Source organism: Trichosurus vulpecula, chromosome 4, assembly GCF_011100635.1.
Source record: "Trichosurus vulpecula isolate mTriVul1 chromosome 4, mTriVul1.pri, whole genome shotgun sequence".
Lineage (NCBI taxonomy): Eukaryota > Metazoa > Chordata > Mammalia > Diprotodontia > Phalangeridae > Trichosurus > Trichosurus vulpecula.
In genome coordinates this window covers 128,898,389-128,916,608 of record NC_050576.1, presented here as the reverse complement: position 1 = coordinate 128,916,608, position 18,220 = coordinate 128,898,389, and the positions used below count along the sequence as shown (strand labels likewise).

Below are 18,220 nucleotides of genomic sequence, written 5' to 3'. Positions count from 1 at the left end.
TGAAGTTTGGCTCAGTTGTCATCTGTACCAGGAGAGGGAATCCTTCACAAATATACACATGGATTCATTGCAATATGCTATACTAGAGGTTTCAAATATAAGGCTCCTCAACAATCCAAAGTTCACAGGAACTAGATTAAGATATAATTGGAAAATATTTAAACAAAAATCCAGTAGAACATAGATTATGTTAATATGTGGTTTTCTAAGTCAGTATATGGCCTTCAGGGATCCTTATGTAAGGTTCAGTGGCTCCTGTTTCTATTTGACTTTAACACCATTGCTCTGGACTATTCCTAGGCTTTGCCTGGTTATTTTCCTCTCTTAGTCTTAATATGTAGATTGAGCACAATAGAGTAAGACAAATTGTACTTTCTCTGATTTAATTAATTCTGTGTTTTCATCTACTAAAAGGTCATCTCTGCTTGGATGTTCTACATTGCCTTAGCTCAATGTATCCAAAACTGAAAATGCCCTTCCTTTCCAAAATTAGTTTCCAGCCATCCCATTTCAATGGCATCACTATGCTTTCATCTCTTCATCCCCCAAGTCCAATTTGTTATCGAGTTCTGCTTCCTTTTATTTTGAAAGTTCTTTTGTTTTTGCTCTTTCCATCTCATTTCTACTTCAACCACTCTGTTCCACGCACTTGTTAGCTCATACTTGGATTATTAGGTCCAAATATAATAATCTTCTGTGAATTCTTTCTCTTTGGACTGATTTTACTAGTCTTTATAATTTCTAAAATTTATTTCTTAACATTTGTTTAAAAAATTTTTTAGAATTTCGAATTTTCTCCCTTTCCTGCGCATTGGGAAGGCAAACAATAGGATAGCAATTATTTTATTTACAATTAAATGTAAAAGCCTTATTCTGAAGAACTTTAATGATACAGGAGCCTACAGCTGGTTTTTCTTTGTTTAAATAAAATTTCTCAACATCTTAATGAAATGCAATTTGTTTTTATTTTAACATGGAGTTAGTTTTTTAAATAATCTATTTATTGTAGAGAGTTGTAGACTTTTAGAACATTTAATTGTTAAATTGAGTATGACAGAAGAAAGTATATATGCACCTAGTTATTTTCATCTTAATTTAAGAGGTTGATGTTACCAGTTTTATCATATATATGTATATGTAGGTATATATCTATATATGTGTATGTACGTATGTATCTGTTGTCCTTTGACATTCTTTTAATCTTTCCCTTTTCCTTAGTGTCGAGCAAGTAAAAAGACTAAGATTAGGAGACTCTACTGTGTTACTAATGTGTTCCTAATTTTTTTAAAAACAGTTCTAGGTTGTCATATTAAAGCCATTTAATGTGGTCAAATTATATGTTGTTGAAAAATAATATTTATAATAAGTGATATTTAACCTTTAATTATAATACTCATACCTATAAATCTGAAGAGAGAATGTAATGATCTTTAAGAGCAGTAGTATTTAGATAAAAGTTGTGATCTGTAGTTAGGCATGTTCAAAAATACTTTGATTATGCTGTAATTATACCTTTCCAGGAAAATTTAAGTACCGTGAGGTCTACACATGGAAATTGTAGTCAGAGTTGGTAATTCCATTTGTGACTTTCTGTTGAAAGTCACTGTCTAGAAGATTGCCATATGATGAATTTCTATAAGCGATTGTTGAATCACTTTAGAAAATTGCTAATTTATAAACCATCAGTATGGTAGAAAATGGCAGTACTTAACTGCATTAAAAAATAGAGCCACCGGTGGTAGCATGTAAGTGTCTTGATACAGAATCAACATTTCCCTACTTAGCAAAACCAGACACGTAGTTTGATGAAAGACATCATAGAGAAGGAGGCTAGTTGAACTTCTGTTGTGGAGGGTCCTTTCCAGCTATGTGGCAAAGTGGACAGAGTCAGACTCCAAGCTTAGAGTCAGAAAGATCTGAGTTCAAATTTAGCGTCAGACAGAAGCTATGTGACCCTGGGCAAATCATGTAACCTGTTAGCCTGAGTTTCCTCAACTGTAAAATTGGGATTAGTAATAGCAGTTAATTCCTTGGGCTTTTGTGAGGATCAAATGAGATAGTATTTGCTTAGTACAGTGCTTGGCACATAGTAGGTACCATAAAACTGCTTATTCCCTTCCTCCTTCCCTTCTCCCTTTCAAGTCAAGTCAACAGACATTAAGGGCCTACTATGTGCCAGGAACTGGAGATTCAAAGAAAGGCTTAACCAATCTGTCCTCAGGGAGTTTGCAATCCAAGCAAACACCTAATAGAAATAAGATATATACACGGGATAGAATAGATTATTTCAGAAGGAGGGCACTAACACAAAGGAAAACTGGGAAAACCTCCTTGTGTAAGGTGTAATATTAGTTGAGATTTGAAGACGTCAGAAGCCAGGAAGGCAGATGGAGGTGAGGTTTCTTTTGTTTAATTCAAAGCTCTAAACTTGTCAGTGAGCAACTGATTTCCTTATCTCAATATTAAAACTTTTTTTTAATGAAATACTTTGTGAGAGCAAAAGACAGCAGAGCACCTGCCTAGCTCAGTGTATTGGATAGAGTACTTGATTTAGGAAGATCTGGCTTTGAATCCCTTCAAAGGTACTTTAGCTAACTAGCTAGCTGTGTGACCCTGAGCAATGATAATGATAGCTAATGTTTATATAGCGTTTACTCTATGGCAGGCACTGTGCTCTTTACAATTGTTGGCTCATTATATGCTAGAAACAACTTTGGGAAGTAGGTGCTATCATCACCCCTATTTTACAGATGAGGAAATTGAGGCAGATTAAGTGACTTGCCTAGGGTCACACAATTAATATGTACCTGAGGCAGGATTCCGAAGGCAGGTGTTCCTGACTCCAGGCCCCCCAATACTATTCACTGCATCGACTAATCTGTTTGTTAAATGTGTAATTGAACTTGGCCTCTGAGGTCCCTTTTAGCTCTAAATCTGTGAGACTGTGATGATACTGTAGGCCAGATCTAAATTAGGCTAGTCCAGCAACTCAGCTTTGAGGTTTAATAATTCAGTAAAACACTGTGGAATTTTACTTAATAGGAGATTAAAGAATCAATTTAAAAGAATGTGAGGTTAAAATACCACTCAGCTCTTCTCTCTCCTCTGCCCCCACCCCACCAACCAACCATCCTCAGTCTCTGAGGACCAATTTCATGATAAATAAAAATCTTAAGTAATAAGTGTAATTAATTGATATTAATTGAAATTTCCCTTTTTAAAAAAATCTGGTTTATTTGTAAAATAGTTTGATCATTAATTATACCTTTACTTGGAAAGTAAGTTGCTAAAAATTTATCTGTGGCCTGAAGAAATTTAACCTATTTCAATTTTGGCCTGTACCTGCTGCCAGCTTGTGCAGGTCTGCTTTTAGCTCTTTCAGGTTAAGTCCAGAAGTATAACTTGTAGGGATAGAAGACCTCCATCTTAGCGGGCCACCCTAGTTCATGTGCCAGAGGGACAGCTAGGTAGATAGAAAAATCTGCCAAAAAGCATTTATTATGTGATTATTAGTTGCCAGGCTGCGCCCGAAACTTTGGGGAGACAAAGAAAGGAAAAACAAGCAAAACTTTCCTAAAGGAATACATGTTCTTATGGAGGAGGGAGGAAACAAAAATATACATAAAAGATATATACAAAATAGATGGATTGTAATCTCAGAGGGAAAGTCAGAGGGGAGGCCAGGGGGACAGATGGGAAAGGAAAAATTTCATGTAAAGGGTAAGATTTCAGCTGAGACTTAAAAGAAACTAGGGAAGCTAAATGGTAGAGGTGAGGGGGGCAGAGCATTACTAGCACAGGGGACAATAGGTGGGATGACACTGAGTGAATTGTAGTGTGCAAAGAACAGCACATAAGCTGATGAAGCTGGCAAGTTGTAGCGTGCTTAGAGGGGAGTATAATGGAGAAAGATTGGAAGGAGTCAACTTGTGAAGGGCTTTAAATGCCCCCCAAAGAACTTTGTATTGGATCCTTAAGATAATAAGGAGACACTGGACTTTGCTGAGTAGTGAGGTAACATAATCAGACTGAAGCTTTAGTTGAACTTGAAGATCAGTTGGAGAGACTTAAGCCAGAAGACCAGTTAAAAAGCTATTACAAGAGGTTCTGAACTAGGCTTGTGGTCATGTGAGTGGAGAGGAGGCATATACACATGCACGCACAAGAGAAGTCAAAAAGGTGGAAATGACTAGATTTGGCAACAAATGGTACATGTGAGATGAATGCGAATGAAGAATTAAGGATGACACTGAGATTTCAAGCCTGGGTTTGTGGTGGTGCCCTTGATAGTAATATGGAGGTTTGGAAGAGGGAAAGGTTTTCGGAGGGAAAATATGGAGGTCTGTTTGGGACATCTTGAGTTTGAGATGCTTAAGGGATCCAGTTTGAGATGTTGAAGGCCATTGGATTTGGCAATTTAGAAATCATTGGTAACTTTGGAGAAGGACAGTTTCCGGTAGAATGATAAGGTCAGAAGTTGTGTTGTAAGGGGTTAAGAAGAATGAGAGGAAAGAAAGTGGAGGCACCTATTGAAGATGGCCTTTTCAAGGAATGTAGTTACAAGAGCAGAGAATGTAAAGATCAAGTGAGGGTTTGTTTTTTTGAGGATAAGGAGGCATGAGAATGTTCATAGGCATGAGAGAAAGAGCCAATAGATAGGGAGAAAATGAAAATAAATGATGAGTACCTAAAATCATCCTCACTTAAACTCAGCACAGTACCAGATCTCCGTTCTAATTCATACCAAATAACAGGCGTACCTAGACAGACTCCATTCACAATTACTCTTTCATTCTCTTTTTATATGTTCTAAGTATCAATACCACACTTGTTCTGTTCTCTTACTTCACTCCGAGGTGAGTTGAGTTAATTCTACATAAGTGACCTCTTGTGTATATGCCTCTTAAAATCCTTTTGAGGTCTAGATCTGTCCTACTACATGATCTTTTTGTATACCTAGGGACTGTTAAAATCTAGTGATCTGACCACCTCTTTGGTATAAAGCCCTGGGGTCTATCAGTGGCATTGAACTTGTCTGAAGGCTCTGTGAATAAATCTAGTGATTAACAGCATCAAAAGGAAAACATTGAATAATAACAATTATTTACCATGAGTTAGAAGTGAGTTAAGTGGCAGCAACCTACATGGTGTCATAGTGTCTAAGCTCCCTACAAATATTAGACTTAGATCTGTTACAGATGGCATTTGTGATCTCTTGAATGATTTTCTTAATGTAATATATGAATCATAAACCTAACATAGTTCTGGAACACAGCCAGTCTACCACTATTGAAATGATGCTTTCTGTACCAGGTCAGACATTTAAAACATGAATAACCAATTCTAATAGGGTAGACTAAAGAAGTGTTATATTATCTGGTTTCTATCATACTTGATTAGCTTAGCTGTGTCATTTTATTGATAAGAAGTTGTCATAGTAAGAAGTCTTGGAGTCTGGAAGGAAGGAAGCAAGCATTTATTAAGTGTCTGCTACATGCTTTATGAATATCATCTCATAGGAAAGTAGGTGCTATTTTTGTCATTTTATAGTCGAGGAAACTGGAGTAGAGAGATGTTAAGAGATTAAGTGACTTGCCCAGGGTCACACAGTTAGTGAGTGTCTAAAGCTGGATTTGAACTCATTTTCCTGACAATAGGCCCAGTGCTCTTTCCACTAAGCCACCTAGAATCTTCTAGTCAGGTGAACCTAGATTCAAATCTCACCTCAGATACTTATTAGTTGTGGCCAGTGGGCAAGCCATTTAACTTGTATCAATAGCTTCCATTTCTCCATTTGTAAAATGAGATGTGCTACTTATCTCAGTCATTGTCAGAAAAGTACTTTTTGCACCATTTAAATGTAAGCTATTATAACTTAGTAGCAGCTGAAAGAAAATGGCATTTAGCCGTCAGAAATCAGTGGTATATTTTTAATGAAGACAGCAGGGTAAGCCTGGTACATATTAATTGCAGATCGAAGGACATCCGTTACCTTTAGGCACTTGGACAAAAGAGTAGGATCTTATATTGGTTTCTTAGTATCATATAATTACTCAAACTACCAGAAACCCAGTTTTCTCCCATCCCCCCATTTGGTCTTTAATCATTTACTTGACTCACGTAAGTGTGACTCCTTATTAAATAAACATACCAGAACCTGTACATCCAAATGACTATTGGCCTTCAGAGTAGCCACTTGGGGTGGAGAGGCGGTGTTTTTTCCTTTGTTGTTGCCATTGCTTAGAATGTTTGGAACTCTTCCTTTAAAAAAAGTTTTATATCTTTGTTTTTTTTTTTTATCATAGTGATTTCAGGATATATATCCTCCATTCATTCCTCAAAATTGTCTGGACATGTATCTATGTCTTTCTTCTCCTGAACTGAACCCTCCCTTGTCACAAAGAAAAAAGAAGTTAAACAAAAACACCTGATAGAATTACTGCGTCTGACAGTGTATTCAACATTAGACCTTCCACTAACCTGTTCCCAGGAGAGAGGTCTGTTTCACTATCTGTTCTCCTGGACCATTAATGGTTTTTCAGTTACTCAGAATTTGGCTTTCTTTTAGTGATCTTTTAATTTACATTGTAGTAGAAACTCATTCTTCAAACAGATAAGAAAACTTTAGGTTTTAACACAACTTTATGTATTTGGATATGCCCTGCATTTTTTGGGAAGAAATTACCTCTAAGGAAATTTTTTTACACTTGTCTTTTGCCTATTACTGTTAACTAGGGGGAAAGTTTGGGTGGATTTTTATAAACTTGTCTGACCAAAAGGAAATGAGCTACTGTTGATAATAGTTCAGGTTACTGTGGGTTCAAATAGAGGACTTCCTGTTGCATCATTTCCTTTTAGTTATTTATGGATAAGTGCCAGTGCATTTAAACTTGAGTATTTGTTCAGTAGCTGAGAAGGAAACACATACTGTATACTTGATGTACTTTTTAGGTAACTTATTAAATATTTTATCTTAAGTTTTGTGATTTTTATGGCAAAGCAGAGAACTAAATATGAGATGGAAAAGAGAAATTAATTTCTTTTTGGCCAGTTAATCCTTCAATGTAAGTTGCTTATCTAAGCCTTTAAGTATGTTGTGTTTCTTTGCTGTAATAGCCCCTGCATAGGTAGTTAATCTTTGTTACTTGGTTAAGTGATTTTAGTTACTGATTTATGTTTTATGTAACAAGTTCAAGTGCTTTCTCTTTAGTAGGGATCTAAGATTAAGTGGAGAACCTTCAGTTTGAAAACTTCTGACTTAATTTTGAGAAATAGCTGATTTTTTGGTAACTTTTCAAAATGGTGCTGTTTTGAGGGTCCACATTTAGTGTTTAAAAGTGTAAAGTAACTTTTAATAACTTCCTGTGTAGAGCTGAAGCTAATTTTTAGCATTGCAACTAGCTATTGACAAGTTTGCATTTTTTTTTTCCGCCTTAAAAATGTGTTTACAATTAAAGTATTAGGGGCAGCTAGGTGGTGCAAGTGAGTAGAGCATCCACCCTGAAGTCAGGAGGACCTGAGTTCAAATCCAGCCTCAGACACGTGACACACTTAGTAGTTGTGTGACCTTGGGCAAGTCACTTAACCCCAATTGCCCTACCTTCCTTTCTGCAAAAAAATAAAAAAAACAATGAAAGTATTAAAGTTTAGACTTTCTTGCTCTTTGGCTCCATTTTAGTGTAAATGTTCTTTAAATAATGTACCTTGTGTAGTCTATATTTGAAATAAATACTTGCAAATATGCTTGTATTTCACATACTACACTTGTAATATTCTTAGTAATTATATTTCTGAAAACATTTCTTTTGAGTAAATTGTTCATTTATTCTTCACCCTAGTAATGATAGTTCACATTTCTGTAGGGCTTTTAAGGTTTCCCAACAGTAATATAGTGAGGTAAAAGTAGTACTAGTATTATTATTTCATTTTGTAAACAATGAAGCTGCAACAGAGAGGTATGATTTGCCTAAGATCACAAAACTAGTGCATAAGCATACAAGTTCTGATTGAAGTGATAGATCTTTTGATCTCTTAAGTCCCCTAGGACTGCACTTTACCTGTGTTCTCAACACTTGTTCATTTTGTCCTCATTTTGGACCTTTGGTAGCTGGAAGGCTGAACAGAATATCTAGCCTTCCCAGGGTACCACATACTCCTCTATTCTGTGAGTAGTTTAACAGTTGAGGGAGGAATTCTGGTTACTTAGGTACAGAATCTGCTCTACCTGTTTTAAATTGGCTGCACCCTTGTCTTGATGTCCACATGAGGAATGCAGCAGAGTATAATTTGGGAATTAGAACTGGGACTAGGAAGAAGAATTGGGACAAGTACTAAACTGATATTATTGGGGTAAGTTACCCAGTCACACTGTGTCGTTTTCCTTGTTAACGTTTTTATCTCCTTTACATTGGGTGAAAACCAATTGAGGTTTGAAAAGTGCTTTAAGCTGGGCTGTTAAAAGATGAAATCAGAATCGTAAAGTCAATGTGAATTTTTAATAGAACCTTCTAAATCCCGGTTAGTTTTTATCTTTTCATGCACAGAACATTTCCCCCTTGGTTTCTGTGTTGTTTTTTTCCTGGCCTTTCTATTTCATTGGCCATTTTTACTTTGGTTTTGTTTTTGCTGGACTGACTATATTGAGTTTTACCCAGTCTATGGATATCTTTCAAGATTGAATTCTAAGCTTCCTTCCTCTGCCTTCATTCCATTGAAGAGTTTGTCTTTGGGTTGTGAACTACAATTTATATTCACATAACTGATTTGCATATATAAAACCTCTTAATCAACAGGTATTTATTAAACACCTATATGTTCTAGGCACTGCGGAGCACCAATACAAAAATGAGGTGATCTCTGTCCCTAAGGAACTTATATTCTATACATTCTACTGAGGTATTACAACATGATCATAGAGAAGTAAATATAGGATACACACATACATATATGTGCATGTGTATATGTGTGTATGTGGATGTATTAACATACACATACATATATAGCATATACACATACATTACATATCTCTATCTCTCTTTCTGTCTCTATCATTTATATCTGTGCCACTTGAAAGAGGTGGCAATTGAGCTGAACTTTGAATAGGCATGGGAATATCAAGGGGGCAGAGGTGAGGAGGGAGAGTATTCAAGACTTGGAAGAGAACCTGGGCAAAAGTATAGAGGTGAGAGATTGAATGGCAGGCCAGTTTGGCTGAAGCGCCGTATGTGTGAAGGACAATACTACATAATCAACTAGAAAATATAGGTCTGAGCTGGTGTGTGAGGGGCTTTAAATGCCGAACAGAGGAGTTTGTATTTTGTCCTAGAGCTGAAAGGAAGCTGCTGGATGTTATTGAACAGGGGAGTGACATCATTGGAGCTATTAAGCCTGTGATTTAGAAATAATCTTTTGGCAACTGTGAGGCGCACTGATGTAAAGAAACCAATTAGGAGGCCGAGTGAAAGGTGATGAAGGCCTGTATGAGTGGAGGGAAGAGTTCAGATAGAAAAAATTTTGAGAAGGTTGAATTAATCAGATTTGGTAGTAACAGACTGGGTATGAGAGATGAGAGAGAGGGAAGAATATGACTCATAGGTTAGGAGTCTGGGTGATTAGAAGGATAGCAGTACTCGCAGAAGACATAGTCTTACAAGACCACCATTATCTCTGCCTGCCCAAGAATTGGTAGTAGCTTCCTTTTGCTAGATCTGCTTTTGTGAATTCCTGTGTTGTATGTAGTCTGTATCATACAATTATGTAATGTTTCATGTGTGCTTGTCTTTTCTTCTCACCTGGATTATAAGTTTCTTAAAGGCAAAGATTATTTTGTATATTACTTCTGTAATTCCATAGAAGCAGAAGTACAGTAGATAAGTAAATAATGCTTTGGGCCCTGAGTCAGGAAAACCTGAATTCAAATCTGGCCTCAGATGCTTTGTAGCTGTGTGACCTTGGGTAAGTCATTTAACTTCTGCCTGCCTCAGCCTTCTCAATGATGAAATTGGGATAGTAATAGCACTTATGTCTCAAGAAGGTTGTAGTAAGGATTAAATAAGACTAAGTGAAAAAATGTTGTAAAACCATAGTACAGGGCCTGGCACATAGTAAGCACTTAATAAATGTGCATTTTCTACCTCCCGATTGGTTGTTCAACAAATCTGAACTCTCTGGCAGAAATATCTCAGGACCTTTACTCATTGCCATGACTGCTATCTTCCTGTCTTGATAACCTTTTTTTTTTTTTTTAAAAATACACTGGTATACTAATCTGCAAGTTGCTTGATTTTCTTTCTTTATACCTTTGTATATAGCATTCCCAGAAGCAGCTACTAAAAGGGAGGCACTTGTCACCAGGTTAGGAGGATATTCTGTCGTTCTGGCTAGAAACTTGTTGTTACTAACCTCACCCGACTATTCACTCTTTTTGAGATCCTTTAAGTATAGTGCCTATGTATTGCTTACCTGAAACCTTTCCATAGCAGTCACACATGTGAACCCTTGGTACAAGTTGACTTTGAGACATCATTTATTCAACAATCATTAAGCACCTACTATGTCCAAGGCAGTAGGAATACAAAGACAAAAATGAGGCTGTTATTTCTTTGAGAAGTTTGCATTCCACTAGGGTAAACAATATGGATACCAATAAGTATAATACAAGGAAAATTGAGGAAAGGTACACTATCAACTGAGAGGATTAGGGAAGGTTTCACAGAGAAGGTGGCACCTGAACTGAGCCTTGAAGGAGGACAAAAATTCTGAGAAGTAAAGATGAGGGAATTCACAGAAGCAGGAAGTATAGTATCAAATTTAAAGAATGGCTAGTGGTCTAGAATAACTAAAATATATAGTTTGTGAATGAGGAGTAGTATGAATAAAACCAGAAAAGTAAATGGAGGCCAGATTGATGACCCTAAATGCCAGATTAAGGAGTTTGCCTTTAGAAAAAAAAACCTTGTATAGCAGCTACTCTGACTGTTTCTAAACTGGGGGATTTTAACTAGTTTTTTAACTGGTCATACTTTTGCCTTAGGATGATGGTAGCTGTGTGAAGGGAAGACTGGAATCAGGGAGACCATAAGGAGAGGCTGTTATAATAGTCCAGGCAAGAAATGATGAGAGCTTCAGTTTGAGTGTTGGCTCTGTGAGTAGAAAGGAACACAATATAAGAAATGATGTGGAAATAGAACCTGAAAGTCTTAGTCATGTTTGAATATATGAATAAAAGAGGGGGGAGAGTCTAGATAACTCCAAGGTTATGAATCTGGATGATTGAAAAGATGATGATGCCTTCATTAGAAACAGATGTTAAAGGGGGCAGCTAGGTGGCACAGTCAGTAGAGCACCGGCCCTGGAGTCAGGAGGACCTGAGTTCAAATCCAGCCTCAGACACTTGACACATGTAATAGCTGTGTGACCTTGGGCAAGTCACTTAACCCCAATTGCCCTGCCTTCCCTCTCCAAAAAAAATTTTGGAAAACCCCTTTTTCAATATAATTGTTTTCCTTTGTAATCCTATGTATTTTATTTTGTGCATTTAAAAACATTCTGAGGAGTCCATAGATTTCACCAATCACTAAGGAGGGGTCTGTGATACCAAAAAAAAAAAAAATTAAACTCTATAGAAATGGACTCAGGAAAGGAATTGTTCATGGTTGAACTATGCTTTTGTGAAAAAAGTGACAATGTTACCTGAATTAATTTACCAGTACCACTTTAACGTACCGTGCCAGCGGTTTACCTGATAACGCTACCAAAGGTTTACTTCACAGGAACAAAAGTTTGAAGGTATCAAGGGAAATAATGGGAAAAAAAAGAGGGCGATAAAGGAGACCTAAAGAGTCCCAGACTTCAGATAATGTAGTAATTATCAAAAAACATTTTTGTTTCATTGGCTAAAAAAACAAAGCTGATCAATGGAACAGTCTAGGAATATGAAATCCAGAATGGTTACCAAGATGGACACAAACTGGGGGTGTAAGGACTCATTCAACAACAACAAAAATTGCTCCAAAGTACCCAGGATAGTGCTTACTTTTGATTCGTATGTATAAATTCCATATTTTAAATATGATGACTATTTTAAGAGTATATTCTGTAAAAAAAAATTGTGCTTCAAATTATAGTCCTTTTTTCCTGTTTCACTTCTGTTAGCTAGGACTGATGGAGATTGTTTTATTTTTTGGAGGGGGGAAGGCAGGGCAATTGGGGTTATTAAGTGACTTGCCCAAGCTCACACAGCTGGTAAGTGTGTTAAGTGTCTGAGGCTGGATTTGAACTCAGGTCCTCCTGACTCCAGGGCCAGTGCTCTACCCACTGTGCCACCTAGCTGCCCCTGGAGATGGTTTTTAAAAAAAAGTTGATAAAGATATTTTGAACATGAATGTTTCAGAAATACTAAAATGCATTATGGATATCAAACTGAGATTGATACTAAAATTAGCCATTATGTATTCAGTCTAAATAACTAACAGTCTAAATAAATAACAGCTAACCAATTTTTTCAGTATTTTTACCTTTTCCATAGTTACTCGTTTGCTACATCTTTTTTTTTTTTTTTTGGTAAGCAGGTTGCTCCCTTTCTTTGGGAATGACTCACATTGAAACTGTGGTGTTTTGTGTTTAAAGTCTCCCTGTATGTGATGACTGTAGAATGGTGACAAAGGAAGGTGGATACTATCTTTTATTAAAATTTTTCCTACAAAAATTTTTGGGAGACTTCAATGTTTTAAAAACAAGAAAAAGCTGTACCAGATGTCCCATTTAACTTGTCTTTTTTAAAGACAAAACCCATAGAATTTTGTGTCTGTTTTGATTTACGTTTACTCAAGATTGTTATAGGAATTATTTTGATAAAAAACGTTTTCTTTAAATCTAATATATACACTGTCTTGTTAAGGGGAAGAATTTGTTATTTTCAGGGAACTTAGATATTATTAGGATTTTATTGTATTCAAAATTGTCTTACAACCTTAAGCTGTGGTTATGCCCTTATATGGATAAAAGCTACATTTGTATTTGACAAAGTGACTTGTTCTGCTTGAGTTCAAGGTAAAAATACCTTGAATATGTTATTGTCCTATATATGCCAAGATGATGCTGATAGCATTGTTATTTTTTTTGGCAAGTGTGGTGGCCCTCTTTCATGTTTGCACCACTACGTTGAAAGGCTTGTTCACAGCCATATCTTACAGAACTGTGGTCCGGTGCTTTTTCTCCAAAGGAGCCATCCTATGGGGATTATTGGTTATTGAATTTAGTCTTTCTCTTGCCACTTTTCACAGAGATTTACAATTATTCAGTGTTATATTTCAGTGTGACTTAATAGTCTTTCTGCCCACCTTGCTTATAGTTACCCTGCTTCAACCTCCTATAATAACTTTTTGGGTGTTTGGCTGTTACTGATCCCCTATTTGTATCCAACTTTTAAAGAATTTTATTGTAACAAAGGTTATTTTAATTCTCATAGTTATGTGATTAAATATTTGAAGGGCCCAGATGTTTTGTAAAAGTGTGTGTAGTGTGCATGTGACATTATGCACATTTCTGTGGAAAGGAAATGTTGGTTTGGAACAATAGGTTCTTCAAATCAGTTTTTGATTAAGTTCATATTAGTCTAATCAAAGTTGAAAGAGACAAAGTATAACAAAACAAACATCAAACATGGTAAAAGGGACAGGATTTTTATACTCTTTGGTTCAGAGGTTACACAAATAATTTTTAAAATGTACTTTACATAAATAGTTGTAAATAAGGAAAAAGGGATACTTTTCATAGAAGCCTTAAAGCCTTTTGCAGTCTATTTCCACCCTACATTTCTAGAGTTATGTTCAGTGATGTGATTCAGGGTACATTATTACTTTTTTTCCTTTATTTTTAGATGTTTCTTACGGTGTACCTTAGCAACAATGAACAACACTTCACAGAGGTTCCAGTTACACCAGAAACAACATGCAGAGATGTGGTAGAGTTATGTAAGGAGCCTGGAGAGAATGACTGCCATTTGGCTGAAGTGTGGGGTGGTTCAGGTAATCTAATCTTATGGCTGTGTCATTATGATCCTTCATTACTTTGGTGATATTGTAAGATTTTATTTAAAAAGCACTCATGTTTATCCTCAAGAACATTTGTAGAAAGAATAGTAGAGTCAGGAGATGTCATTTCTAGTTCTGGCTTTGCCAATTGATACATCAATGTGAATTGCTCTTCAAATAAAGTTCAAGTTTTGTATGACAAAACATTTTTGAAGCAGCATAGTCTTAAATTTTTAAAAGCAAACTACTTTATGTTAAGGTGAAATTTTGATCTTTTGAATATGAGCTTTCAAAATTCAGTATCTGAGGGTTTGTTAGAAACTTTTTTGTTTCTTTCCCCCCCCTTTTCTCATGCCCTTAAACAACACAAGGAAAATATGTATTATTATTATTATTATTCAATTAATTATTTGGCTCTTTTGGGAGGTTTGAGGAAGAATGAAAAGGTTTGGAAAAGTAACTGTGGTCAGTGAGATAACTCACTGATGAGGGAGGTGTTAAAAGTTTGCCTTACTACAGTGAGAACCCACTTGAGATTATGTAATAATTTTATAGTGAACCCAGTCAGCAAAATTTCATTACTTTTGCCAACTTCATTTAGCATGAGTACATGAATAGGAGCAAAGGCAGCTGATGTTGGGAGTGATCCAAGGCTGGGGCTTGTCTAGGAGAGATCAGCCAGAAGATAAGATAACAAAGAACTTAGAGAACGGGGTAATATAGAATTGAACTAGGCAAGATGAAGCTCCTGGCCTTGTTGAGTAGGAAGGGGATCTGGGTAGACCTGCTAAATTGCTATTCCTAAAAGCACAGGTATGCTTAGGTCGCTTCCCTGGTCAAGATCCTCCTGTGGTTTCTTCTTGCCTTTAAGATCAAGTATAAATTCTATTTGGTTTTTAAAGCCTTTTACAGCCTGCATTTCTGGAGTTATTTCATAGGATAATGGATTATAGAGCTGAAGGCACTTAAGAGGTCATCTTATTTAACACCTGCATTTTATAGCTGAGTAACTGAACCCTAGAGAAGTGAAGAGACTTGCCCAAGATCTCACGAGTGAATGACAGAGCCAGAATGTGAACATAAATCTTTGCATTCAAAATTCATTACTTTTTTCAAAAATTTATTTAATATATTTAGTTTTCAGCATTGATTTTCACAAAAGTTTGAATTACAAATTTTTTCCCCATGTCTACCCTCCCCCCACTCCAAGATGGCGTATATTCTGGTTGCCCCATTCCCTAGTCAGCCCTCCCATCTGTCACCCCACTCGCCTCCCATCCCCCTTTCCCTTCTTCTCTTGTAGGGCAAGATAAATTTCTATGCCCCATTGCCTGTGTATCTTATTTCCTAGTTGCATGCAAAAACTTTTTGTTGTTGTTGTTTTCGAATGTCTCTTTTTAAAACTGAGTTCCAAATTCTCTCCCCTCTTCCCTCCCCACCCTCCCTAAGAAGGCAAGCAATTCAACATAGGCCACATGCGTATCATTATGTAAAACCCTTCCACAATACTCATGTCGTGAAAGATTAACTATGTTTTGCTCTTTCCTAACCTATCCCCCTTTATTGAATTTTCTCCCTTGACCCTGTCCCTTTTCGACAGTGTTTGTTTTTGATTACCTCCTCCCCCTGTCTGCCCTCCCTTCTATCATCCCCCCTTTTTTATCTTCTTCCTCCTTCTTTCCTTGGGGTAAGATACCCAATTGAGTGTTAATGGTATTCCCTCCTCATGTCAAATCCAATGAGAGCAGGATTTACTCATTCCCCCTCACCTGCCCCCTCTTCCCTTCCTACAGAACCACTTTTTCTTGCCACTTTTATGCGAGATAATTTACCCCCTTCTATTTCTCCCTTTCTCCCTCTCTCAATATATTCCTCTCTTATCCCTTAAATTGATTTTATTTTTTTAGATGTCATCCCTTCATATTCAACTCACCCTGTGCCCTGTATATGTGTGTGTGTGTGTGTGTGTGTGTATCTATCTATATATATCTACATATATACGTACATGGACACACACCTATGTATATATGTATACACACACACATATGTATGCATATTCCTTTCAGCTACTATGATATTGAGGTCTCATGAATCATACACATCATCTTTCTATGTAGGAATGTATACAAAACAGTTCAATTTTAGTAAGTCCCTTATGATTTCTCTTTCTTGTTTACCTTTTCATGCTTCTCTTGATTCTTGTGTTTGAAAGTCAGATTTTCTATTCAGCTCTGTTCTTTTCACTGAGAAAGCTTGAAAGTCCTCTATTTTATTGAAAGTCCATATTTTGCCTTGGAGCATGATACTCAGTTTTGCTGGGTAGGTGATTCTTGGTTTTAATCCTAGCTCCATTGACCTCCAGAATATTGTATTCCAAGCCCTTCGGTCCCTTAATGTGGAAGCTGCCAGATCCTGTGTTATCCTGATTGTTTTTCCACAATATTCAAATTGTTTCTTTCTGGCTGCTTTCAGTATTTTCTCCTTGACCTGGGAGCTCTGAAATTTGGCAACAATGTTCCTAGGAGTTTTCTTTTTGGGGTCTATTTGAGGAGGCGATCGCTGGATTCTTTCAATTTCTATTTTACCCTCTGGCTCTAGAATATCAGGGCAATTCTCCTTGATAATTTCTTGAAAGATGATAACTAGGCTCTTTTTTTGATCATGGCTTTCAGGTAGTCCAGTAGTTTTTAAATTATCTCTCCTGGATCTATTTTCTAGGTCAGTGGTTTTTCCAATGAGGTATTTGACATTGTCTTCCACTTTTTCATTCCTTTGGTTCTGTTTTATAATATCGTGATTTCTCATCAAGTCACTAGGTTCCACTTGTTCCGGTTTAATTTTTAAGGTAGTATTTTCCTCAGTGGTCTTTTGGACCTCCTTTTCCATTTGGCTAATTCTTCCTTTCAAGGCATTCTTCTCCTCATTGGCTTTTTGGAACTCTTTTGCCATTTGAGTTAGTCTGTTTTTTAAAGTGTTGTTTTCTTCATTATTTTTTTGGGTCTCCTTTAGCAAGTCATTGACTTGTTTTTCATGATTTTTTTGCATCATTCTCATTTCTCTTCCCAATTTTTCCTCTACTTCTCTAACTTGCTTTTCCAAATCCTTTTTGAGCTCTTCCATGGCCTGAGACCAGTTCATGTTTTTCTTGGAGGCTTTTGGTGTAGGCTCTTGCACTTTGTTGACTTCTGGCTATATGTTTTGGTCTTCTTTGTCACCAAAGAAAGATTCCAAAGTCTGAGACTGAATCTGAGTGCGTTTTTGCTGCCTGGCCATGTTCCCAGCCAACTTACTTGACCCTTGAGTTTTTTGTTGGGGTGTGACAGCTTGTAGAGCAAAGGGTACTTTGTTCCAAGCTTGAGGGGATGTGTTGTTGATTTCAGAGCTATTTCTATACAGCCAGCTCTGCCACCCCAGCACTCCTCCTTCCTCAAGAACCACCAACCTGGACCTGATGCAAATCTTCAGCAGGCTCTTCACTCCTGCTCTGATCTGCCACTTAATTCCTCCCACCACGTGGGCCTGGGGCCGGAAGTAACTTCAGCTGTAGTTCTGTAGCTGCACCTCCCCCACTGCCCCTGGGGAGGTGGCCAAACTGCAACTCTGTTCCCTGCAGCTTTTCCCACTAACCTTCTCTGTTGTCTTTGGTGTTTGTGGGTTGAGAAGTCTGGTAACTGCCACAGCTCGCTGATTCAGGGTGCTAGGGCCTGTTCTTCCCGGCTCCTGGTCTGGCTGGTCCTGCTGCCTCCCATGCTGAGCTGTGCTCCCCTCCACTCTGTGTGTGATAGACCTCATCCAGCAACCATCCAGGCTGTCCTGGGCTGGATCCCTGCTTCCCTGTGCTATTTTGTGGGTTCTGCAGTTCTAGAATTTGTTCAGAGCCATTTGTTATAGGTTTTTGGAGGGACGTGGTGGGGAGCTCACCCAAGTCCCTGCTTTCCAGCTGCCATCTTGGCTCCACCCCTGGAAATCTCCCAAAATTCATTACTCTTTATAATGTGTTATACTTGCCCACAGTGATTTCAGACTGTCTTCCAATTAAACTGGCCTCCTGCTCTTCTCCCATGTATGACATTCTATCTTCCTTCTCCTTGCCTTTTACCTCCTCATCTCTGCCTGGGAGAGTCCTATCAAATTACTTCTGTGACACAAATATGGTCTTGCTACATAAACTAGCTAGAACTAAAACT

The 18,220-nt window shown here is 37.3% G+C and overlaps 1 protein-coding gene across 3 annotated transcripts in view; it reads left to right on the top strand.

The window, feature by feature from the left end:
* Nucleotides 1–18,220, top strand: part of TP53BP2 (tumor protein p53 binding protein 2) — an 83,795-nt gene that overhangs the window by 29,567 nt on the left and 36,008 nt on the right. For 2 of the 3 annotated variants that reach the window (XM_036756014.1, XM_036756013.1), the window contains exon 2: nt 13,880–14,027. The exons of the other annotated variant lie outside the window; for it this stretch is intronic. In XM_036756014.1, the coding sequence (XP_036611909.1) occupies nt 13,880–14,027 (148 nt within the window). The remainder of the gene's footprint in view (nt 1–13,879; nt 14,028–18,220) is intronic. 3 annotated transcript variants of the gene reach the window in all.